This window comes from Plectropomus leopardus, chromosome 7 (assembly GCF_008729295.1).
Source record: "Plectropomus leopardus isolate mb chromosome 7, YSFRI_Pleo_2.0, whole genome shotgun sequence".
Lineage (NCBI taxonomy): Eukaryota > Metazoa > Chordata > Actinopteri > Perciformes > Serranidae > Plectropomus > Plectropomus leopardus.
The window spans coordinates 13,505,649-13,532,840 of NC_056469.1; the positions used below are offsets into that span (position 1 = coordinate 13,505,649).

The 27,192-nt window shown below is 41.5% G+C and overlaps 1 protein-coding gene across 1 annotated transcript; it reads left to right on the plus strand.

The window, feature by feature from the left end:
• Positions 1-22,547: 22,547 nt before the first annotated feature.
• Positions 22,548-26,619, plus strand: irx2a (iroquois homeobox 2a). The gene is made up of 3 exons (XM_042489153.1): positions 22,548-23,057; positions 24,313-24,718; positions 25,578-26,619. Exons 1-3 carry the CDS (start codon positions 22,818-22,820, stop codon positions 26,462-26,464), a joined length of 1,533 nt encoding a protein of 510 aa, XP_042345087.1. The 5' UTR covers positions 22,548-22,817; the 3' UTR covers positions 26,465-26,619.
• The last annotated feature ends 573 nt before the right edge of the window (positions 26,620-27,192 follow it).

Sequence of the window (27,192 nt, forward strand, 5' to 3'; positions counted from 1 at the left end):
CACAAGACACAAATATATGATGCAAATGAAAGACAACAGTATATACGGTTTCAGTTAATTTTTGGGTGATAATGAAAGATCCGTCTTTACAAATATCACAGTGTATTTAAAGCCACTGTTTATCTCTTCCTGATTATAAGTGTGCCTTGATGCGTACATCCTCAGTAGCATACCCACCTTCCCACCAGCTTGGATACAGATAAACATGACACCTTTAATGTGTTCATTACAAAGGAGGGGCAATTAATGAAGTATTTACAATATCTATCATCTGAAAATTCATTTTGTGATTAATCAATCAGTCACTGAGTCAATGAAATGTTAAGAAAATTGAGGAAAAATGCCCACATGTTGCCATATGAAACTGGGCGTTTGGGTCCTCCCACAGAAATATATGAGTGTCAAACACTTAAATTTGTACATTCTGTGACTTTTTGCATTTTCTGCATTAATTTATGTGGAAACATCTTTAATTTCTTCAAAATGAATGCCCTCTGCTATTAGTATGTCTGCCACTTCGACAGTAATCTTAGTGTCAGATACCAATGCACAGAGGCACCTTCCACAGCAGTATAATGCAGGCAGTGGCAGTTGTTGACACAATTGGCAACAACCCATTTTGTCAAATACCATTGCGTTGTCAGTGAACGCACCATCAGGCGGCAGTGTGTAATGCAGCTGTGCTTATTTTTAGTCAAGCCAGGATGGTTATTCCAAACCTAACCATGGACTTTTGTTGCCTTAATCTAAGGAAATAAACCTAAAAATTGAGTGTTTTCTGTTGTAAGTTTATTTTGAAAAAGAAAATGCTGTGAAAATTAAAGTGTATTTTGAAAAGACACAATGCATGTAACAAGCAATGTAATTGACACTCCACCCCTGAATATCCAAACATCCATCCACATTATCACAAATTACTAATCAATTAGCCACCTAATTGTTTCACGTTTATTTCAAACAAAAATTAGCAATAGTACATATGTCTGCACTCTTATGTGCTCATGTGATGACTTTTCATCAGTTGTAATGACCAGTTAGTGTGTTTCCTAGGAGCTTTGTTCTTTCTCAAAAAAGAAACATTTTACCTGAAAATGAGCTGTGTGCATAATGCATCGGCCTGCTGTGCCTTTAAACAATAAGTGGCAGTAAATAATAAAGCAAGAGGAGAAAACTATTTATTTGTTGTGGTGGATTTCTCTATTATACCCCAACATTTACAGACAAGGCTGCAGCACTTTTGTTAGACTGTGTCGCACTGAACACCAGAGGGGTGGGTAAACACGGAGAGCCCGTGTGGCAGCAGAGCCAATTAGAAGTTGCTTAAGGTCAGGCCGAGGCCCGAGGGAGTAGAGGAAACAATAAATAATTTGGAGGGTAAAAAGCAAAGTGTTGCCCAGTACAAAATGCATTGTGTTCTTTAAAGTCTTGACAATTTATTTTCCCGATGAATTATACATGTGAGACTCGGCTGCAAACACGCGTTGCCCAGTGAGGGGGAGATAATCTTCAATCTTTGTAAGTACTTCAACAATGGTGTGTATGACAAACACTGGAAGAGATTTGGTGCTGGATGGAGACGTGAAGTGCTCCCTGTATTGTTACATCGCCCAGCAGCTTTGGAAAACAACAATCCAACTGCACTTATCCAGAGCCAATGTTTACCGATTGTTTCCTGTAATGGAAATACCCCCACAAATACTGTATTACAGCAGCTTGTTGAAACAGTTAGTTTGTAACTGATGGTGCAAATGAACAAAGTATAGAAGTGATTTGAACAAATTAACCTGTATTTTAGGAATTTAACCTGTATTTTAGGAAATAAAACTGACACGTTTTCAAAATATTTAATCAATTTGGTAAAGAGCCAAACATTTTAAGACAATGGCTGCATGTTGTCTAAGTTTACATGAATAATATAAGTTGTGTAGCTGGGAGGAGTAATCAGTTTCCTGACTGTAAGCTGTGGCAATTGTGAATATGGGCAGAGTGAGTGAACCTGAAGAGCGGCTTTTGTATTTAAAGTTTTCAGCTGTGAGATTAAAAATTTCCAGTTGGATATATCACTGGGAACCTTTCCTCAGAAGCGTACATATCCTTTTCAAACCAAATCCAGTCACGCAGAGCCATTTGCAGCATTCTACTTTTCCCTATTCTTGTTTTCCAAAACATTAGTCTTGCAAACTCTAATGCGTGCAAATGCAATGACTCAAGCAGGCTGCCTCTCTCTCCCTCCCTCCCTCCCTCCCTGTGTCGTTTCCTTTCTTTCCCTCGCACTTCCTCTCTCTGTGTTTAGAAGGCGGTGAGTAAATCATATGGTCAGGCTTGTGTAAAGCCAGAAAATAATGGGATCATATTCCTCTCTCCTCCGCCTATCAAAGTTTCATACAAAAGCAAAAAGCTTCCACTTTCAGCACCCAGGAAATTCTAAAGACTCTGACAAATCAACATCCCTTGACAACTACATAATGTATGGCTTTTAGTATCTAGCCTGTGAAGCCCCATCGCAGCCTCTGATAGCTACACTGACTTACCTACACATACTGCCAACGACACTGGAAAAGGCGGCGAAGAATTGGAGTTTAGTTTACAGTGTGCGGAAAGTACTTGAAAACACAAGTTAAGCAAAGGACATCTGCTTTGCGAGCTTTGATGGACTTGGTAGATTTCACAACAAAAGATTTATTTCTTTTTTTGGAGGGGGTGGGGCTGCAAAGTAATGAGTGTAGAAAACAGCCTCATGAAAATTCAGAATCGTGTCATTTGAAACATCACAGCTCATACATTTGATGTGGCGCATGCATTGTTTGTCTGTCTTGTCAAAAACTCCTTGAGTGGCTTCCAAATGTTTACAATTCTGTCTTGATATCTCTATCTAAAATACAACCGCTTGGCTTTGCGAGAAGCACTCAGCAGAGATGCATCCTGCTGACTGATAAATAGCCAGACAGACTCCAACTCCAGCTTCACCAGAAATGACAACTCCTTCCAAAACCAACTTGTCTTCTCTCCCTCTTTTTTTTTCTTGTCTGAAGTGTGTTTTCAAGGACATCTGGAAAGCAGCACCGTAGAAAATGTTACAGTATCTTTGCATGGTTGCACTCCTTCGACAGCTGCGGCGCATATGGCGCAGCATAGAAATCATACGGAAATCATAACATGCCCGATGCCGTAATTGCATTGTAAAAGTGCCCCTGTATACACACACACAATGTCAGAATAGCCAAAAGAAATGATGGCACATGGGAACAAAGCACGCTCACACACACACACACACACACATACACACAGTAGGTTAGACACCTAATTTAAGCCTCATATAATTTAGTATATCATACATACGTCAGGGTCTTGCTCTTTACTCATGCACACTCCCCTCTAATCCAACATTTCCTGGGGTCAAAGTGGAAGCGGGTGGAAGCCATTTCCAGCAAGAGCCCTATATTGCACGCGCCCTGATGGGGTTGATTAATCCGCAGCAACTATGGTTTGTCTTCTACAGCTGAGTGAACAACTTCATTTCAACTGATGAGTTCAAGCTGAGGTCAGGGTGGTCTTCATCTGTGACATTACAACAGCCACACAATGAGAATTAATTTCTCTCACTCTGAAAACAAGTACATGGTGCTGGGACCTGGCTTTCGAGACATATTGCAATTAGGATCAAACAACTCGGAGAGGAGTTATATGCTGAAGTGATATCACGTGTACATATGCACGCACAGGTTTTTTTTTTTCTTTCTCACTTTGTTCATTCTTCATGTGGCTTTGGTAATGTTGGTCAATTGTAAACAATGATGGCTTTTTTTCCAGGCCCTTCTCTGCACTTGACAGATGATTGTTTGGAGTCTGCTCCTCTGTAGTTTCCGGCTCCCAGAAATGAATGCGGCGAACACAAACAGGTGAAGCAATCTGCAATACTCATTTTCTCAACAAAAAAAAAAAAAAGTGGCGCTGGGGGAAACTTCAAGCGATGTTTGTCTTTGTTTCTGAGACCATCCATTCTGTAGTATGGGTTCCATTTGCATCTAATATTACCACTGCAAAATCAAAGAAAAATGAAAACTATTTTTTGATTTCTGCATGGTTTGCCATCTGTTACCATACATCTGAATTCTACATCTCGAGTCTCTGAGGCATTCACTCACTTTCTCTCTAATTCATAACCATTTATCTTTTTTTTTTTGCTCTCTCTCCCCCTTCGCAGTCAATCATAAAAAAAAAATATGCCAAACTCTGAGCTGGCCTCTCAAGCATCACCAATGTGCAGAAGGCTTCGTCAAAATATTTAAACATAAGCAATATAAACCTCATATCCTGAGCTGTGTGTGAACTTACAGTTCAGAGCCTTTGCATGCCAAAAGAGGAATGTCAACGTAGGAGTATACTGTGTGTTGCACTGACTCACGGACACAAACACATATAGGGTTATGTACAGTGACTGGCATGTAAAAATGAAGTGACTTTTAAATGGGTGAGCATTAATAAATCAGCAGGGCCTTTCAATAGACTATGTCCTGTTTCCGCTCGGTGCCTTTTCCACCTGTCTGCTCGGGCTTTGACAGAGAGAGTGCTGGCATTATTACAAATAAATATTGGTTTGAATATATGGCCCTGTCATAGCTCTGTATTATGGTTATGGTTTCAGGAATAATTGAATCTGTGCAGATTGTGATCTTGGTGAATTAATGGATTGTTCCAAAAGGGGCCCCCAATGCGAATATAGGGGGTCCAGGTTTGGCGGTGGTGATGTGTGGGAATTCATTTCACTGTTTAGCAAGGAAGGGCATATTGTAAAATGGGCGAGAGGTGTCCTGCGATGTATGTCACAGTCAGTTTTATCACGAGCGTTATGATGAAACTTCTGTGTCTGTGGGGTTTGAAATAACGCCGCGTGTTATCTTTGCCGTGGAATATTCATTGCTGCAATTATTCAAACCTGCAAAGCTCCTGTCTGCATTTATGTATGTACCGAAGAGAGGATATAGTGTATGAGAAGTCATTCGCAATTGTCTGTACATAAATCAGCATCACATTATGAAAATCAACACACAGCTACATAAAACCTCACCGTTGATAAGAAATGCTACCTGCACAAGCGGTAGAGGATCCAAGATGCACTGTAAATAAATCCCGCAGCTTCGCAGCCCTCCAAAGTTTAATCTGCTTTGATAAAGTTTTCCATTCAGCTTTCGAGTCTGCACTTCATGTGAGTGGAAAAAAAAAAAAGATTTGTAAAAGAGACAAGGAAAACAGCCCAGAAGTCTTCAAGATTGAAACGATAGAGTACATGTCGCCTGCGCTCTATCCACCTGCACTCACATGAAACACAAGTTGGGCAGAGCAAAGACAAAGAGCTTGTCTCCTTCAAGCATGAAGGAAGACAGAGAGAGAATATGTAACCATCCTTAAGTAATTTTGTTTACTGGCCCTGGCTCCTGTGCACTCGGGGTAAAGTCTCTAGGCACTCGCCCATCTATTGAACAAAACTCAGCAAATTGGTACCTCAGGTTTATTTCTCTTTGAGCTCTCTCACCTGGGAGTAGGGGGAAGAATTGCCTTGTAGGCCTGAACTGCAAACAGCTTTCTCTCTGATCTGCTCCCTTCGCCCTCACACTATTTGAACTGTGTTTTCCCCTGGCATTCTGGGAACCGTTTGCTCTTTTTCTCTGTGTCGAGAAAGAAAAAGGCTGTGTTCTTCATACATTTTTTAAAGTCTGGTGTATGTTCCCTCATGCAAACCCAAACACACACATAGTCGTACACACAGACGCACTTTCTCCTCTGCGCACGTTGATGCTTTCAGGCCAGTTCCGTCAGTACCTGGACCTCAAGTTTTTTTTTTTCTTTTTTAAAGCAAGCGGTCCACCAACTCGCCCCAATTTGTTAACACGTTTGGACGACATGAGCGCATTAGTGTCGGTTCTCTGTAAATTCAGTGTTAAGAAATGCCAAGTACGTGTACAACACGGTGCTTTGATGAAGCTGTCATCGATCAATAATTCATCACAACTTTGCTCGGCTTTACAGGCGTCTCAATAAGTTTCTTAGCAAAACAGAAAAGAATCAAATGAGAGCAGAAAGATCAGAAAAAAATGAAACACACACATACCATGTTTATATTTAATGGCTTTTTGCTTTTGGAAATGCCACAACACACTTGGTCAGCATGTTTAGACAGGACCAGAGGAAGGAAGGAGGATAGACGACCGGAGAGGGAGGAGGGGGAGAGTGAAAAACAACTTCGTACAAGCACCTCTGGTTTGTTCTCATTTTGTTATTTAGCTCCATAAAGAAAGAAAAAAAAGTGCTTTGGCCACCATCTTGTGGTATTTCCTGCTAATCCCCACAACCTCCTGCTCAGCGGTGGTGCTGGTCGTCTGTGTGTGTGTGTTTGCATGTACATATGTGCACCTGCGCGTGTGTTGGGGCTCTAGTTTCTAGTGTGTGTGGCCCAAATCTAAATCCATGCCAGGACAGCAATCCGGTCTGAAAACACAGCTCCTAATCCTTTAACCTTCAGAACAAGAGGAGAGGGAAAAACAGCTGAAGGGCCCCGCGCGGTGAAGCAGAGGGAGAGAGACAGACACCCAGCTAAGACCCGACCAGACCAGACCAGGAGGCCACTGATATTCATTCACCCCCTCCCCTTCTCCTCGAGGCAAGAAAATGGATTTCTATTTCTGGTGGCTTGATATCGCTGATCATGGTTCATAGCCCTCTTTCAGGGCCTGGAGTTAACATCGCGGGCTGATGTCAGGATGCGAACACTGATCAGAGCCAGGGAGATGGGTCCTGATGGCCTTCCAATCTGCCAAAGCTGTGATGGCTGCTTTGCTGATACCATCACAGTAAATTCTATCACTGTCACTCTCTGTTTCTATCCAGAAGCACTCAGAGTATGTGTTGGCACATCTTAGTGTGTGTGTGTGTGTGTGTGTGTGTGTGTGTGTGTGTGTGTGTGTGTGTGTGTGTGTGTGTGTGTGTGTGTGTGTTTCTTAGCAAAACAGAAAAGAATCAAATGAGAGCAGAAAGATCAGAAAAAAATGAAACACACACATACCATGTTTATATTTAATGGCTTTTTGCTTTTGGAAATGCCACAACACACTTGGTCAGCATGTTTAGACAGGACCAGAGGAAGGAAGGAGGATAGACGACCGGAGAGGGAGGAGGGGGAGAGTGAAAAACAACTTCGTACAAGCACCTCTGGTTTGTTCTCATTTTGTTATTTAGCTCCATAAAGAAAGAAAAAAAAGTGCTTTGGCCACCATCTTGTGGTATTTCCTGCTAATCCCCACAACCTCCTGCTCAGCGGTGGTGCTGGTCGTCTGTGTGTGTGTTTGCATGTACATATGTGCACCTGCGCGTGTGTTGGGGCTCTAGTTTCTAGTGTGTGTGGCCCAAATCTAAATCCATGCCAGGACAGCAATCCGGTCTGAAAACACAGCTCCTAATCCTTTAACCTTCAGAAACAAGAGGAGAGGGAAAAACAGCTGAAGGGCCCCGCGTGGTGAAGCAGAGGGAGAGAGACAGACACCCAGCTAAGACCCGACCAGACCAGACCAGGAGGCCACTGATATTCATTCACCCCCTCCCTTCTCTCCTCGAGGCAAGAAAATGGATTTCTATTTCTGGTGGCTTGATATCGCTGATCATGGTTCATAGCCCTCTTTCAGGGCCTGGAGTTAACATCGCGGGCTGATGTCAGGATGCGAACACTGATCAGAGCCAGGGAGATGGGTCCTGATGGCCTTCCAATCTGCCAAAGCTGTGATGGCTGCTTTGCTGATACCATCACAGTAAATTCTATCACTGTCACTCTCTGTTTCTATCCAGAAGCACTCAGAGTATGTGTTGGCACATCTTAGTGTGTGTGTGTGTGTGGTGTGTGTGTGTGTGTGTGTGTGTATGTGCCCTTTTTCCAGCTGTCCGTGACTGACAAGTTATCTGATGGCATTGTGCTCTGTGTTATGTACTGTAGCTTAACCTCAATGATGCCTTTCCCTTGAAAACTTGAGGGGCTGGAATAACAGGTGTGATGACTCACAAAGGATATGAGGGATATGATTTTGGAATATGTGGGGCAGTAGCTGCAGTAATAATATTGAAGAATTTATTTGCACAGCTGTTATATATTTTAAATGAGTGATGGGAGCGACTGAAATGATGACTGGCACACAAAACAGTTTTTTGTTGCTCTTGAGAGCCCAAATTATGTTTGATGATGTCTCATTAAGTGTAGCCGGCACTAAACTGCCATGTTATAACACAACAGACACAAACTTCATTTTTCATGGGCATAAAAAAAAAACTCAAGCTTAATAGCTATACTTGACATCTCATCTCAATTTTACCTTAATTTGCTCCATTTACTTCCGTGCATGATAGTGTAAACACACTGCTCCGTGTAACATTTCAGCCAAAGGTATCACAGATAAAACCCTCCACATCTCCAGTTGCATTCCTCCATCATTTCCCATGCTATTAGAACTTCCAAACTTCCCATCCTTTTTGGCTGTATTGATATTTATGCTGAGTGATAATTCCTGACAATAAATAAATAAAATGTTCCTCCTACTCTTCTGTGTCTGTATAGCCCCCAGCATATTCCTGGGGCCTCAGTCTAGGAAAGAGAGATACATAAACAAGGAAAGATCTGAAGAGACTTAGCCAGGGGCACTGCTGGATACACACACACTCACACAGGGGCATGCACACACCAGCTAATGCAGCACACATCCACATGTACTGCATATGCATAGTAATAGTCCTATACACTATTCCAGCCTCTCCTCCACACACACACACACACACACACACACAGACAGGATCGTTAATGGTCAGCAAGCCAACTGTTTTAAGTAATCGGAGGCTCCTATGTTTGAGTTTTGATTCTTTAGACGAAAGGCACTGGCTCCTGAAGGCAGGTCGTGTTCATTACACCCTCTTTTCATATTTTTCTTCCAACTTCCGCCAAACTAGTGGATTAACTGCTTAGCCAGACTTTTTTTTTTTGCCACTCTATTCAATTATAAATATAAGATGAGAGGTGTGCGTGTACAGGGTGTGAGTACAACATGGTTCTGGAGTACAGCTGGCGGCTTTTTGATAAAGGTTGCTTGTTTTAACATCTCTTTAAAGTCTTTTTCCCCCTCACGGATTCATATTAAAGCTGCCGAAAAGCAATACAAACATACAATACAAGCAGGAGGCTATTGACACCATAAAAAGATCCCTGATGCATTCTCATATACATGTGCCTCTTGGGAGTCCAACACTACCTGGAATACAACACAAGACATTCAGTAGTTTCTGTTAGCTGCCTGTTTATATCAGTTTAGTCTGTTTTGAGCAAATTTGTACAGTGACAACCTTTTTTTGTCATGCACTGACCTGATATGGGAATGTTTTCTGTTGTACAGAAATGCGTGTAAATCACATCACAATCACAGAACTACATCCCCTGCCTTAAAGTACAACATATGTAACCGTAAACCTGCGCACATTGGTCCCAGTACAGACGTACATAAACACGGAGACATATTCATGAGATTTTTTTTTACTCTTCAGAAGTGGTGGTACCTTTATGTTCCCAAGAGCACCAGTGAATGAAAACAGATGATGTACCATGGAAGGGAAACACACAAAAACTTTAACTTCTTTGGTGATGAATAAAACTGTGTAGGATATCTGGACAAAAATCAAGTCTGATTATGTGTACTTCAACAAACTGTGAGCAAAGAGAGCATTTGCTTCTGGCGTGTTTGTCAACGCTGAAAAACAACCGATGACTTAAGGATACTCTTGTTAGCGTATTCGCTTTCAGTTTGTGCAATGTTCACTGTAGACCTTCAGTATAATTCACCATAAAAACAGATAAACATCATGTCCCTTCCCTATGGTCAAGGAGGCCATTCCGTACAGTGCATTACATTTCCAGTGGCAGGCAGTTTCCCTCATCCTCCATACCATTAGGGCCATCAATGTTGACAGGATCAATACCTGTGTTTTGGCCCCAGTGCCCCTGCTAGAGATAGCATGTCACTGCTGACAGACAAATATCAGCGCTTGGCCCTGTGACGGAGGGGAAATCACAGCACTGTTCCGTTAGGATCATCCAACATAGTATTGATTTGCCCTGTGCTAATCATACATCAGAGCTGAATAAATGGCTCAGAGGCAAACGTCCCATTGTTCACGATTGGGAGATGTAATAAAAAAGAGAGACATTTCTTTTATTGCTCGTAACTCGGGGCTAGTCACATAATTGTGCCTTGATGGGAAAAGGCCTGCTTAGATCGAGGTCCGTCAAAGTGTTGTCGGTACTTTTTAGTGATGATCCCATGGACTGAGGCAGGGCCTGATTGCAGTGTGTGCGTGTGCATTTGTGTATTGGTGGTTGTAAAATTACAGAAAATATCTATTTTACAATTGTTGCTTTTTTTTTCTTACAAGATACAAACAATGAAGATCAAAAGTATGTTTTTTTGGGGGGGGGGCTGGTAATGCTTTGCTAATTGAAATAAATTTGGCTGTTCTTATATCAGATTCTCTCCACATCAGATTGACCCTGACTGGCCCCTGTGGCTTTGTTATCTACTCCAAGCCTGATTTAAAAAAAAAATGTAAAAATGTTAACAAATGCACCACTTAATGGAAAATCCAACAGTCTTATTGAGTTCTCTAAGAGACGATAAAACATACAGGGTTGTGGCTCGGATATAAGAGAGTTCTCATCCCACACCCCTTTATTCACTCCAGTCAAGGCCTTTCAACAGAGAGAGTCTGCCAGTTGGGCACCAGTCATTTCTCATTTGTGATATTGGCAACAAGCACTTATGTCTTGAAGACAGCTATGAGGAAGTGTTTCAGAGGTAGCCAATGTCGTAACTTCTGATGAGCCTCTCAAGCTAGGACTGCTTCCAAGATACACTGATTTGACTTTAAACTTCCCGTTTGCTTTCATTTCATTGTTTTATCCGCACTGAATCTTAGTCAATATGTTACAATCCTCTGAGCAAAATCAAAATAGGAAAGCACAACACACATTCCAAATCCATATTTACTTTTCTGTAAAATCAGTTAAACACTTGAAGCTATTTCCAAACCAATAGTCCAATAAATCCACCCTACCGCTAACCACTTTGAGTGCAGCTGAGTGTGTTGAAAGCTATATGGTGATGTTAAAGGTTAGAAATAAATCTGTTGCTATGTGGAGAAGGTGCAATAATTATTTGAGAACCAGCAGTTCTTGATCTCCTGTTTCCTTCCATCTTTTTTTCTCTGAGTACTCTGTTATCTGCACTATTCCATCAAAAACCACACTGATAACAGACTGGAGAACTCAATTGACCTTGACTGAGTGTAGGGGAGTAGACACTTGTAGTACTGAGGAAGAGAGGGTGCAAGAAGCCATCTTTCTGACTGTCTGTCAGACCATCTGTTTTCACAAATTTAAAATGCAAAACCCCTATCAGCGGGGCAATGTCATTTGTCTTTCCATAATCGTTACAAATGCCCGCTGAAAAATAAATCAGTTTTATTATGTGACAACACAAAGGTTTGTCTTGGTGTAGGGACAAAAACACCTTAGTTGGGGAATAGCATGGATTGGCTTAAAATAAGTACAGGTTCAGGTTTTGTATATTTTAGGTTCAAATTACTACTTACTTCAGTGTAGGGCCCCTTTGTCACCATGGTTACGACAATAAACACATGGTTAACACTATGGAATGACTGCGATAATGTTTAAAAGAGCAAAGTTGACTGTCAGTTGGAAGGGAGAAATGGTCTCCCATGTTAAAGGAGGATGTTTTGTTGTGGTTTTGAGACACCTTTTGACTTGTTAACTGATGATTTCACCCTTTTTGGGAGGATAGTCTCATTAGGTCATGTAATATAAGATAGTAAAGGTGAGATAGTAAAGCATTAACTACACCACTGATTATGTAGTGTAGTTCTTAAAGTGATACTTTGCAGATTCTCAACCGAGAACAGGTTGGTATTTCGCATTTTTGGTAAAACTAAGTAATGCTGATCAGATTTGAACCAAAATTATGTTACTTTGTTGCCTATTCCTTGCCTCACGTTTTAAGAAATAATATAAGAATATTTTAGTTTACCCTTTCGAGATTGTTTGTAACCAGCCGGCCACATTATTATTTCCTGTCTGCAAACGGCCAATCTTGCATTACATCACCCACCAGTAGGAGAACTGTTTGGTCCAGTATGGCGCCGTGCATTTTGGTAGTTGTAGGTTTTCCACCACTTCAGCAAAAGCAAATGCCACCACTTTTTTCCACCATATAGCACCAATTTTAAGTATTTGCATCTCTGCATAGACGGCTTAGTTTTATGGAAAGACCATCAGCTGTGAAATACTTTTTTAAACTGAAATAAGTTTTCTAGCTAACATTTTGATAGTAAAGAATCTAGCTTGTGTTTTGGCACCATTGTGAAAGCTTATAATGAAATCCCTCTAAAGTTATCAAAAACATGTAGACAAAATAACAATATTAAACACAGGAGATATTTTTATTTCATGCACACATTTATGACAACCTGTTAAAGCAGCTTCAGTCGTGACAGACTGCTTTCTAAGCAAACAGAGAGATGACCCCAACAGAAGCTGGCGGCTGTCAATACAGTGGAAAAGTGCCAAATGCAAAAATCACAAACCTTTAGCCTGCCACATACAATAATGATTCTCTCCTGACAAAAACTGCTGACCGGTAAATTATTCATATTCACGCTATGAATAAATAAAATAAACAGGCCCTGCTCTCAGTCTACAAATCTAGAAAGTATTTGCCCATTTAATCATCAAATTTTAACAGAAGCTGCAACACATTGCATAAGCACTCAGGACTCCTGGGACAGTTGCAAACTTGACCAACTGCCAATAAGTGGTTGTGCCTAATTTTCAAGAGCCATTTGCCTCCTATCTGATTCCTTTGCTTCATATCAAGGCCCACAGTATAAAGCCTGTCCCTCTCCCTTGGTCCCTTGATAGTCAACTTGGCTTTGTTGTGTACAGCACACATGCACATCCATTTCTAATTAGCAACAGACAGCATCTACCACGACTTTACAAAATATTTTAGAATAGCTTAGTGATTTTTGTTCATTTTCTACACATACCTAGTGTAGAGAAGTCAATAGTGCCAGCGAACCACCTCTAAATGAATTTAACTCTGCACATGCCTTGCAGCAGTTCCTAATGGTTCTCTTCTCTACATGTAAATGACCTCCTGTCCTGGATCTTTGATTGCAGATCAATGGCTGTTTGCTTTATTTCAACATTCAGCACCGGTGAACCACAACGCCACGGGGGCAAATGTTGAACAGAGAATTTACAGGTTTGCTATCGAGCACTTTGAAACAATAAAGCTGCTAGTGAGCTATTAAACAAACGAGAGAATAAAGTGGCTGCTGCGGACCGAGATTAACACGATAGATACAACGCGGAAGGGTGTAATTATTCTTTACTGACACAAACGTTTAGCCCCCAGAGCGGAACAGTGTTTACCACAAATACCGCCACCACGCTTGACCTAATCATGGGCTGAGATTTACCTGACTGCATTTGAAATGTGTTACAGCTGATTTGTGTGTTAGAGCTGATCTCAGTTTCGAGCAATCAGCATATTGTGTATACTGATTTAGTGCAGCATTTGATTCCAGGCAGTGATATGTGTCCTCTTATTGTTTGATATTTACCATTCAGTGAAACAATTTTTAATAACTTTTATAACGGCATGATACAGATTGGAGATACTGACAGCAATATACAAACGTTGAACATTAATGCATTGCAATGCAATGAGCATTTATGCCTATATTGCCAAATTTTTGGTTAATCTTGATGTGTCAGTATTGACTCATTGTTGCATTCAAAATCACTATCTTTTTTAACAACGTAACTGTTTGCTTGTGTCTTTTGCATTTGGTTTCCACATAACATACAATAACTTGTAAATTATTTTTTTCAGCAACTTCTCATCAGCACATTGTGTGCCATGGTAGAAATTGATCCACATTAGCTGTAACTGTATGCTTTCTTTTGGCGCCAGTTTGAAGGTCCGGTGTGTAGGGTTTAGGGTGATGTATTGGCAGAAATGGAATGTAGTATAATAAGTATGGTGGTGTATGTGTATAATCACCTAAATCTTGCTGTGTTTTCGTTACCTTAGAATGAGCCATTTATATCCACATAGGGAGCAGGACTTCACTTGTACTACAGTGTTGTACAATCACTCTTTATTGTTTTTATTTTTTTAATTATTATTCAAGCACTGAGCATAATAACCAACATGAAATTATCTCAGTGTGTGAACATGCTTGACCACACTTTATTCTAATTTTGATTGCCAGAAGCAATTGTATGGGCATTCCAAATGTCGCGTTGCAGTTGTGGTGGGCAGGAGACAAAGAGGAGAGACATATCTAGTGGATTGCAGTTTCAGAAACACAAGTTTAATGCTCTGCTTTAGTTAGAAAAATAATCACAGGACTCACAAACCACGTAATCATGCATAATGCAAGATAGATGCGTATAATTGCACGGTGAGGGACTCCAAAATGTGTATACATCAACATGCATCCAGACCAGCAGGGACAATAGAGGACAGACTTAGCCATTACTGCCAACTCCTGACTGTAGAAATATGGCAATCTCTATATTGTCCTGCCAATGTATTAAAGCCATGAGCTGCATTCCAGGTCTTGATTATGTGTGCGATTTGTCTGTTTTGTGTGTTTGGTGCGTGCGTGCGTCTATGTGTGTGTGTGTGTATGTGTGTGTGTGTGTGTGTGTGTGTGGTTGTGTGTGCGTGCATGCCTGTGTGTGTGTGTGTGTGTGTGTGTGCGTGCTTCCATCCATATGCCTGACCACTGATCTGCATGCAAGTGAGTGTATGTTGCACATATTGCATGGCTGGCATATGTGTCCACACACTGATGTGTGTGCCAGTTCATGTGTGTTGCATAGGTGAGTTTGCACATGTGTGTGCGCCCCCTGTGTGTATGCATGTGTATGTGTGTGCACTCGCTGGCATGTCAGCTGATGTCCCCAGTAATCCAGCAGTGGGCCTGTTGTGGATTAGTAGCAGGCTCCAGGGGATGGGAATCCCATTCCCGTTTACAGCTCTCCCTGGCAGGAAGAAAGGCAAGGATGCCTTCTCTCTACTGCCTTCACACCGGTTGGAGCCTGAAGGTGTGTGTGTGTGTGTGTGTGTTGGGAAGATGTGTATATATGGATGTTAAATGGAAGCTGGTGAGTGTGTATTATATTTATGATGGGTTTTTTTCCTGTTTTCTATTCTTATGATGGTAGTAACACACTGTGTTGCAACAATAATTTAATGATTGGGTTCCCTGATCTTCTATATTAGATGGAGCATCACCATTTGAAGTTCCCGTGTTGTCAAAAGTCAGATTGTCCTCTCTTTTTTATTATTATTATAAAATCCGTGCTTGTTATATAAATACTGTAAAAGTATCAAAACACTTAATTCACAGAGAAATGCTCCGAGTCCGTATTCAGAAACTGTGCCATCAAGACCTCCAGGAAGTTGTGATGTCACAAATATGCTATACAAAGATAGAAAGTGCCACTACAGTGCAGTTACAGTCAGTCGTTCAGCTGCAGTGACAGTGCAAGGACGCCAAGGGTGAAGATGTGGTACACCCGGAAACTGACCAATCCAGCCAAACTGGGCTTTTTTGTGAGGGCAGTTTAAAGAGACAGGTGCTAAAGGAGCCTTTCAGAGAGTTGATACAGGTATATATTCAGACAGATAGTATGACACAATGAAGTTTTTTTGGAACATTAAAGCATATAACAATTTTCTATTATAAATCCGAACTACAAGTATGAACCTGAAAGTGAGCATAACATGGGACCTTTAAAGCAGAGGACAGCAGTGTTTTTTGGGGCAAGGCTTATGTGCTTTTTTAATCAGTGTGAAATCACTGTGAATAAATGATGTATAAAGAAATTCTAATGCCATTTTTTTTATTATTGGCTATTAGTTAATGTATTTTGAGGCAGAGTGGTTAGGCTCAGTTTCCCCTTGTGAGAAAAAGAAAAAGCTGCCTTACAGTTTGGCCTTGTCTCAGAGATACTCTTTGTAGGAACATGTTGTAGATGTGTGCTGGAATTTCTATCACTTCGTGTGAAGACACACACTTACATGGCAACACACACACACACACACACAGGCCATTACGTTGCAACAACATGAAATTTCATCATGATAGGATTTGTTTTGAAGTCATTCGAACACCATCCAACACAAGAGCTGACCTCTTGAACCTTGAGATACAACCGTACCTTCTCCCCAGTGACAATTTAAATGCCACCTTTCTTCCACCCGGACAGAAAGAGAAAAACATTTTTTTTTTTTTAATGTGTGGCTGGGACTTGCAACTCGATAGCACAACAAAAGAGCTGTGGTGGCAAGTCCCCACGCAGACATTATATGTCAGCATCACCGTCATACTGTTAGCTTGTCCCAACTGTACAAAGCCGTCCTCATTCAGGGCACCTAACCAAGGTCAGCCTGGATTAGCCGCTAGTAACCCTATCAGGTCCAGCACAATGATTACAAAGCCCAGTGACACTGGCTGTCAGCAGACTCTTTCTAGGCAACCCTATCTGTCCGACCCTTGGCTAGAGCCACCGGAGAGGGTTAGTCCATTTCAAATTGTCCCCCCTTTGTGTCTCCCTTTATTTCCCCCCTTTGATTTTCGGTGACTCGTTTGGTTCATCAATCAGCCTGTCTGGATGTGTGTGTGTTTGAAACCTATGCGGCACATAATTCCTATAATTTGTGGATTTTTTTTCTTCGTTTCCCCTTCCACATAGCCTATTCTTTGTACTTGTTACTTCTGAAGCCAACAGCCATCCCACCTAAACCCCGCACCCTCCGCCCTGCAGATGAATCAGTCCTGTAGCCTTATGCTATACACCAAATAATTTGTTCTCGAATGAACATTTGTGGAGTTATATGGTTATCATAGTTGTAAGCCTAATAGTCCTGGTTTCATCATCTTGAACTCACTTTAGCACTTTATGTCTGAGACAGTATTTTGTTTAAAATGTTTGTGGTTTGCACGACAGCACTTGTGAGAGAAGTTTTCCGACCATGAGTTAGGAAACAGGAACACCGTTCTCCTTGTCTTCCCAGTTCAGACAACACGTCAGAATAAAGCAAAATAAAGACTTGTGTTTCACTCCAAGTGCGGTTGTTTCCCTTCATTTTTCAAGAGGAATTACACTTCAAGCCCATCAGTTTACTGCCTCTCTTTCCTCCCCAAGAACTGTTTTCCCAACATCCATGTCAGTTAGCAGCATGTTAAACAAATCAAAACCTAAAGACAGGGCTGCCTTGTGATTTCGGTTTGAAAATAAAAAAAAACTATGATAAACAAGTACAAGAACAACAGCAACAACAGTGCTAGCAGCATAACGTATTCGAGGCAACGAGGCAACCGATGTTCTCCACTTCAGCACATCAGAGGCGTCCCTGCATCAGTTGCCCTAAAGGTACCCGTTTACAAAGTGATAGGGCTTAGGGTTTTTAACTCAGGGCGAGAAGCTGATTTGAAACCCCCTCTGCTGCCAAGCACATGGACGGCTGCTGATTAGAAAAGGGTTGGCAGCAGTGGGCAGATGCCAGGCGGGGAGAGAGATGACGGCCTGTCGCCAGTCTGCCACCCAACCCCTCGCCTCCCCCAGCTGCCCCCTCCCCTACTGACCCCTCCCCCCTTGTACAAAAAAAAGACCAAAGACATTTCTGCGACAAACTGAAATGGGGGAGGAGATGAATTGTAGTAGTGCTTTGTATCAAAATGTGACATTGGAGTGATGACGGATATGCAAAGACGTGTCACGTTTTGTCGGTTTTTATAACCGATTCTCAAGAATTGATTTCTTGTTTTTGGTCACATTAAGTTAACAAAAAGTCTGCCTGGCTAACTAAGTTGCACAATGAAAGATCACAATGCAGTTTTTCTCTTTCCCTCTTCACGCCCACGCACAAACATAAGCACACAAACACACATGCACTGTAGTTTGTTTGGGATGCTGAGCATTCCTTCACCAGCCCACAGAGGATAAAACATTCTGAGCTTTTTCAAAATTCAAGAGAGTAAATAGTCATGTGGTTGGAGCATAATACACACTGTTCTCAAGTGATGCAAAATTGGATCTTTGTCCAGCAAAGATGAGTACAACACTCAGATTAAAGCCATTAGGATGCGTTCAAAGCTACAAGGAGACTAGAAGGCAGAAACTCCTTCTCGAGGTGGAAAAATTCAATCCCCTGTTCTAATAAGTTACAAAACCATGGAGGCAATAGTCACTGTGAACAATAGCCACACTCGGGCTTTAATCATACTGCTATATTCCAGACTGTATTGATTTGACAACAGCTCAATATGACTACATAACTAGTCCATTTCTCTGCTACACCACTGCACTGTTAGTCATGCACCTACAGTCATGCATAGTTAGAGTGATAGACGCACATTAACACTTCTATCCAGCTCCACCCCACATTGCCTCCAAATGTTTGCCTTCAACTGCCACCCACATCGTTAACACATGAAGCCCCAATGCAAGTCATGTAAGTTGATGAAATGCGAAAGGTCCAAGGCAGCCGATCTGCAGAGGTTCAAAAGCGTATGAAAAATCAGAAATCAATATTTATTTAGTCACATGTAATAAACAAAGGGCATGACATCGAAGCTTTATCCTTTAGCTATTCAATTCAACTTCAGGCAATTCACTCGACAAGAAAAAGAGTAAACAGTTACTAATCATCAGCAGGTATAACGCAAGCAACTCTGCCAGTTCGACATTATTCAGTGGTAAATTCTGTTGGGAGGAAATAGATGAAAAATCAATAGCTGCTTCCTTCATTCATGAAGGATGTCATTTTTCATAAATCGACTGATATGGAGTTATCTGTAGTGAGCCGAGGTAGAAAAACTGCTTTTATCCGTTAAGCAATCATTTGTATTTATTATATGATATCAATATGTTACAAGCGTGTCTGTTTTTTTGGGGTTTTTTTTTTTAGCGAGCAAAAGTTAATTAGTTTGAGGAAGCTAAAGTATAAGATGTATTTGCAGGGAGGGCATGCAAACTCTTGAAAATTAAAAAGAAAATTAATTCAGAAATAGCTGATTTGTTTTTAATATTGTGCCTTTAAAACTTAAACGTGTTCAAGAAAAATGCAGTTGCCAACAGATATTCAAGCTCATTTTCTATATTTCATCAGTAAAATGAGCCCAACCATTATGCTGCCGATCAAGAAGTTATTTATAGAACTATATATATGTATTTTCTTTTCCAGTTTTTTTTTAGTTTTTGTTTTTTGTCGATCTTTATAACGCCTTATAGCCGCATCTATACATCACCAGCAGAAGTGTTAACGCCATATTTATACACAGCCTTGAAAGTCACAACAGCTAATTTCTATTAGCCCAAACTGGCAATAAGGTCATGCAGGACGGGGTATCTGTCTGACTCTACATCTTTTTCCTCGTCCACCTCTCTGTCTGTCTGACCTAATGCTTTTCTGTCTCGCTTCATCTGCCTGCCTCACTGTCTCCATACTCTCCATATTGTCTTTATCCGTCTGTCTCTCCGTCTGCCTTGTCTTCCTTCCTGCCTGTCAGTCAATCTCCTCTCTCTCCCATCTCCTATATCTCCATCAGGCTGGGGACTAAAATATCTTAGGAGTTCCAGCCTGTCTGAAACTGAGACCTGGAATGTACTACTGCGGAGTTCAACACACACACACACACACACACACATACACACACACACACAGTTCTACACCTTTACAGGCCGACAGGTGCATTTTCACACTGACTATATGCATATGTGCACACAGGCATTTACATGCACACTCACATATGCACTCACCATTATATACACTTAACACACATACAAGTGAAAAAAGAGGTTTCACAGACCATACACACACACACACACACACACACACAGTGATGGTACAGTAGCTTACTGATGGTTAGCCTATGGTCTGTGTGTAGAGGAGACAGTGCCCCCTGGTGTGGGCCAAACAGTACTCCCAGTCAACCACATCTTGACCCAATCTGTATTAAGAGTACTCATTTACTCTTCTGGGATTGATTAGTCCTGCCTGAAACAAAGAAACCACCTATATCTTCCTGTAAAATACAAGCCATTTCCTGCGTAACAGACAGACTGTCACAAATTATACAGGGTACAATAAATGCTCTGTGTCTCCAAAGGAGATGTAGAATTTGGCATTACAGTGAATAATTTCTCTTAAAGTCCTGCATGTTGACGGCTAACTCACACTATGTGTTTTATCCATGTGATGTGAAGTACACTGTACAAAACACAGTTATTCAATATTACTGCTTTCTCATACAATTTTTTTCTTTATCATGGGCCAAGTTTGTGTCTGTATAATTGTAATACACACACACACACACACACACATAGATATGTTACAATTCCTTCAATCTCAGTCTGTTTTTACAACCACGTCATAGTCATGCATAATGACTGATGTGTGTTTTATAGGCTTATGCATTTGACACGTCATCATACATAATAAATATATTAGATGTAACATTTGTATTTTCAAAGCTTTTTATGCAGTTAATTTTTTGCTCGATATAATTTGTCACTGATGGATTTCTCTGCAAAATCATGATAGCAATTAGAATGTGAAAAAATATTAAACTAATTTTCAAATATTATTTAAATATGGTGTATTTAATTTAGTTGTGTGCTTAAAAATACTGCCTTTTCTTACATAGTACTCCTGACAATACTTTCCTTCATTCTTACTCTTCTATATTATGCTGTGATAACAATATGTGGCATTAGATTTAATATAACACTGTTATGTCTCCTTTAGTCTAAATAAAAAAGGCCCATTGTGACTGTAATTAAGTAAGCATTTGAATAGGGGACATTAAGAGATGTTGTGTATTAATTAACACACACACAGAAAACATTACTATGGGCCTCCTTTTTGTAATGCATGCTTGTATTTAGGCGTTCTCAATAAATTAGTCACTTCTGCTAACAGGCAAGCTGTATTGCACCTATTTAAATTGTGCTGTTGCTGTTTACAACGCTGTCAGACCACACTGCAGTGGAGGAACAAGCACCTGATGGATGAACACATTCATTCGGATGAATACTGATGAGGAAGACTGCTAGGCCACTCTTCTTCCCCAGTAGCTGCCACCTTGACTGCCCGTTCCAAAAAAACCGCTGTCACAGTTTCAGGTTTCCACCATGCTGTGCTGTATCGCTTGTCTCCAACAGAGGTCATAATGCCTGTAATCACAGTAATAAAGGACAAGGCTGTGTCCTGTTTTTCCATGCAGACGAGTCCAAAAAAGCGCACACAATGATACACAGCAGCGTAGACAGGTGAGCGGCCCAAACACACTGGCAAAGTGGGAGAAAAAGTGTCAAACTCGCCTCATACACTTGCGCGCGCACACTTTAGCAGTGCTGGTGTCTGTGCAGAGGAGAGATTGCCCCTCATAAAGCGGCAGTCAGCACCACCAACAGCTTTATTATTCCTGATGAATGTAATTGTAATAATAAGGGATGAGTGTATTTGAGATGCGCTAAGTGGTGGAAATTAAGGAGCCGGGTACGCCTCCCGCAGCGCGCACTGCCTGACGAGCGCGCACACTTATCGGCGCTCGCATACGTTCATGGATGTGTCCGCGTTTGATAGTTGGACTGACGACATAACCAGCTGCAAGTGGAGAGCACTGGCCATTTTATATCCCCCCCCCTCTCCCCCTGTCTCTCTCTCCCTCTCTCTCTTTTTGCTCAGTTGTTATGGGGGTGTGTGTGTGTGTGTGTGTGTGTGTGTGTGTGTGTGTGTGTGTGTGCGCGTGTGCAAGTTTTGATCACCTGTGTCAAAATCAACCTGACCCTTAAAACAATTAAAATAAATAACCCGACGGCACAAAAATGATGTATTTATACAGGCTAAAAGTAACCTTGTATGCTTCTCTTTCTGTCCCTGTTAGACTACTTATGTACTGGCGCTGCAAAAAATATCCATCATAAAAAAAAAAAAATCAATTAATGCGCTTTTGGAGATTTGAAAAGATATAATGGAATTGAGATGTTCAAAATTGCTTTGAACTCTAGTACACATTACCTCACCTGTTTTGTCAATTTCCCTAAGACATATGACAAATACATCAACTGTGGAGAAATTAAATTGCACTGTCAACAGTTACATCTCACCTTGTTGTTTTGTCTGACTGTATTAAGTCAAAACGGTTTTAAAATCCCGCACTAAACTAAACCACTCTTGTTAAAATGGTTATAGTTCCTACTTTTTGCAGTGTGGAGTCTTGGTTTTGTTCCGAGGCTCCATTTCTCTGAGGCAGAAAGGGGGCGGGGATGGGATATTCAGATGAGCCGGAGTGACAGCTCCAGTTTCCCCCAATGCTCTGTGTGTCTGAAACTCCACTGGCTCCTTCCCTCCTAACTCCTCACTTCATAGTGCTGCGTACTAAAAACATCGGACGCTAGGGGATCAAGACGCATGCCACATTGCCTCTATGTGGGCACTTTAACAGATCTTTCGGGGTTTTTTTTCCCAGTAAGGGGGCTGTGGAGGGAGGACTTTTTTATTTTCATTGTCTGATGACTGTTTGCACGGCCGATTATTGAGTTGATTGTTTATTATTTTTTGGCTGTTGTTTCTCGCCGCCGTGCGCGTTTTTTCCTCCCTTTTTTGGAATCGGCGACCTATACCCGGCGCTCACCAATGTCCTATCCTCAGGGTTACCTCTACCAGCCCCCGGGCTCTCTGGCTCTTTATTCGTGTCCGGCTTACGGGGCCTCGGCTCTGGCTGCCCCGCGGAATGAAGACTTGGCGAGGTCGTCCTCTGGCTCAGCCTTCAGTCCTTACCCTGGATCGGCTGCTTTCTCCGCCTCGGCCGGTGCAGGCTTCTCCAGTCCACTGTCATACTCCACGGATCCAACTACGGGATTCCCATCCTACATGGTAAAATATTTCATGTATTCCTGCATAATTCTGTGCGATAAGACTCCACGGCAGGTGAATGTGTCGGCGAAAGTCTGTAAATGTTTAGCTGTCTTTCACTGGGACACAGCGCGATTAAATCGGCCCAGGTTGACTATGTTTTTGTTATGAATCTCTCTTCAGTAAGTGCTGGCGGAACTTTCTTATATGAGTGCACGTTGCTACCATATCTACTGGCCTGCTCGTCGGTTTCTTACTGTAAAATCATTGACCTCTTTGGCTTAAATGGGATTTTTTTTAAGCATGAGCTAGGAATTGTAACGGCTTGACCAACGCTTAACACTCACTGCGCAGCTAATTATGTAAAACAGAACACCAACTAAGATTTTTATTTGAGCCTTTAGCCTCGAAGCAGTTCATTTGTGCGCCATAGAAAATTAATAGAACACAAGCTATTACTCTTTCTTCTCCAGCAGTCATTAAAATCACCAGGGGATGAAGTCGCTGACTTTTTATGCAGAGTTGAATAAACGAAATTTTAACATGAAAAGCATGACTCGCAATGCTAATGTCACAGGGCACTTCAAGCGTTTTAGGAAAGGTGCATATCAAGTGATTTGCTAATGGGATTTGTAATGCTGCAAAGAGGAGATATGTTAACACATTGGTGCTGCCACAACAAAACAAAAAGCAAGCCACTGGAAGAAAATGAGGAAGCTAATAGGTGATTACAGAAAATTGAAATTTCCTTTTTATTATCTTTACGGCTTTATTAACAGGAGCCCTGTTATTAGTTAATCCGATAATGATCTTCACCATTAGTTAACCATTAGTTCGTGCTTTTCTGCGGCCTGCTTTTTACGCACGATGTGTTTACGACCCGTGCGTTTGCAGTGTTTTTAAAAGCTTAATGAACAGGTTGACAAATGATCAAAGTATAAGCTAAAATATTGATCGTTTATTTATAACAATGCACTTGACGTCTTTATTCAAGATCAGATTACTTATAGAAATTCAGGATAAGATGCCAGTGAATTTCTCTCCCTTTTCACCTGTTCTGACAGGATTTCAAAAACAAATACTTAAATGTAGCTAGTAGAATAAAATTGTTTCTCTCGTTTTAATGTGATTTTATTACATACTTGTGCGCTTTAAATGCCCCTTTTATTGTGTTTGCTTAATTACTCACAAGCCTCATTAATGTCACATTTAAAAATAAAAATTGAAAACACATGCATGTTCCTGACTTTTTTCTTTTTTTTCAACTTTTCTCCAGAGCTCTCCATATGACGCGCACACGTCGGGCATGGCCGGGGCATTAAGTTACCACCCATACGGGAGCCCAGGGTACCCCTACCAACTCAACGACCCGGCTTACCGCAAAAACGCCACCAGGGACGCAACGGCCACCCTGAAGGCCTGGCTGCAGGAGCACAGGAAGAACCCGTACCCGACCAAAGGGGAGAAGATCATGCTGGCAATTATCACAAAGATGACCCTGACGCAGGTCTCCACATGGTTCGCCAACGCGAGGCGGAGGCTCAAGAAGGAAAACAAGATGACCTGGGCGCCCAGGAATAAGAGCGAAGACGAGGACGACGAGGACGGGGACGCGGAGAGGAAAGATGTGGAGCGCTCTGAAAAAACGCTGGATAACAGCGAGGCTTCAGCGGAGGATGAAGGTGGGGTATAATCTGGCGACCGAGCCAATGATCCATTTAACAATTCGGGGTAGGCTGGGGGTTAGAGGGAGGGGAGGGGGTGGATGCCTCTTTTATTTACTGATCAAGTTATTTAGTGCAATAATACTCTGGGTAAAAAAAAGAAGAAAAAGAGTAAGAAGAAAAAAGTCCTGGATATAGAAATTATCTGGTTTGAATATATATTTCATTATTATTCTCACAGATCTGGTTTTCGTGTAGCCTGTTGTTTTACTACAGTTTATTGAAGTAACTGTGTTTATTGATACAATTTTTAATATATCATTTTGATATATAGGCCTATTTTTCTCAAATGAAAACGAGTATCTAAGACAAAATTACCTTGTTATGGTGAACGTTTTATTTAATTTAACATGAATAACTGTGGGTCAAAGAGGACACAACACAGCAATCCACGAGTGATCCTTAATAAATTTTAATATTATTCTGCATTTCGTATAGCCTAATTATCTAAGAAAGAAAACAATAATTTCTTTAGCAAATGCTTTTAATGGCATATTATTTAAACTGCTATACATAATTAATATCTTACTTATTCAAGTCTGGTTGGTTGTAAAATTTTAGTGATTGCTTTAAATACACATGGACATATTTGAGTGCGAGATTAATTTTTAAAAAAAATATATTTATAAGAAATTCTGAGTTCATGACTTTGCTTTTATTTTAAAATGCTGATTGTTGATTAATTTTATGGCACAGGCCCTATACTTTAGTGGTCTTTCTTTCTTTCTTTATGTCTTTCTTATATAGTTTTTTTTTGTTGTTTTTAGTTTTTCCTGTGACTATATGTCTTCATATTTTTCTTTTTCTCCTCTTCTAGGTATCAGTTTGCACGTCGACACTCTGACGGACCACTCCTGCTCGGCGGAGTCTGACGGGGAGAAGGTCAGCTGTCGCGTGGGGGAGCTGGGCCCAGACCAGACCGGCGACAAGTGCGACGAGGACGGCGAGGACCAGAACCACGACCCGCGGGCTCCACTCTCACCCAAATCCGTTACATCGTCGCCCCTGACGGGAGTAGAAGCTCCTCTCCTCAGTCATCACCATCACCACCACCACCTCCATCACCTCCACCATCTCCACAGCCAACGCGAGGATTTGGCCCGGAGCCTCGTCAATAGCAACAATATTAATACCAATAAATCGTCCTCATGCCTTGATAGCAGACCTTCATCGGGGGCGCCTCAGAACCCTACAGTCAAGCCCAAATTGTGGTCGCTGGCGGAAATTGCTACCTCGGACCAAAAGCAGCAACATCAGCAACTGGGGCAGCAACCAAATTGCCCCTCCTCCAGCGGTGGCCTCCTCACCCCCCCTACGTCTTCCACCACCTCCCCGGCTGCCAGTTCCCCCTCCCTCTACCCGGCCCCCTCCATCCTTGGAAGACCTATTTATTACACTTCTCCCTTTTATAGCAATTACACAAACTATGGCAACTTCAGCCCCCTGCAGGGCCAAGGGATCCTGCGGTATACTAATTCATCTGGAGTGAGTCTGGCTGCTGCCGCCGCCGCCGCCGCCGCTGCTGCTGCTGCAAACGAGGGTCTGAGCTCCTCTCACCAGGCTCTGGAGGCGAGCACAAACCCCAAACACAGGCCAGACTCTCCCCTCGTTAAAAGTAACCCCAACCAGATTGTTGTTGTCGAGCAGCAGCAGCAACAACAGCATTTCAGAGCCGCAAATTTAGAAGCAAAGAAAGGTACGTAATAAAAAAAAAAAAAAGAAAAAAAAAACACTACGCGGTGAACAAAATGATTTTGAAAATGTATTTAATCTGGTGTTAAATCTCGAGATTGTATTTTTCTTAAACGCGGGAGGTAAACCACTGGAAGTAAAATGAGTTCACTTGTTTGCAATGCAAATCAACTGGTTTTCTTTGTGTCACTTTCATGTGTCATAACAGTGAAACCCTGAGGTGACTGTCCGTTTCCAGAATATTACCACGTTTTTAAAAGCGAGTTTGCATGAGGAACAAGTGACATTATCTGACACGATTGGCAGATTTTTCCACTTGTTTTAGGATGAATACGATTTTAGGACTGCATACGAGACTAAATGATTTATTCAGATGGATATTTTAGTGCCGTCCAAGCAAGCGAAAGTGAATTATGGTCTGTAATTCGTTTTCAGCGCAGTGCATTTTCTGGAAAAATCAATTTATAATTGCTCTCCTGTTTTTTTTTTTTGTTTGTTTTGTTTTGTTTTGTTTGTTTTTTTTTTTTGTTGGTTTGTTTTTAGATAATATGTATATTTTGGTCTCTCGTTGAATCATTAAGTATCGCATTAAAAAGCAATGGGGTGTGATTAGAAAAGCGTTCTGCAAACAAATGTGCAAGACTTAAAGACATTGAAAATAAGTTCATAAGGGACAGGCCTCAAATCAGCCGATCCACGCGCACGCACGCACGCACGCACGCACACACACACACACACAC

Bases quoted from the DNA above. Each gene is read 5' to 3' on its own strand.
- irx2a (XM_042489153.1), top strand. From the start codon at position 22,818: ATGTCCTATCCTCAGGGTTACCTCTACCAGCCCCCGGGCTCTCTGGCT. The intron at 23,058-24,312 runs GTAAAATATTTC...ACTTTTCTCCAG, and splicing joins CGGGATTCCCATCCTACATG to AGCTCTCCATATGACGCGCA. The intron at 24,719-25,577 runs GTGGGGTATAAT...CTCCTCTTCTAG, and splicing joins GGCTTCAGCGGAGGATGAAG to GTATCAGTTTGCACGTCGAC.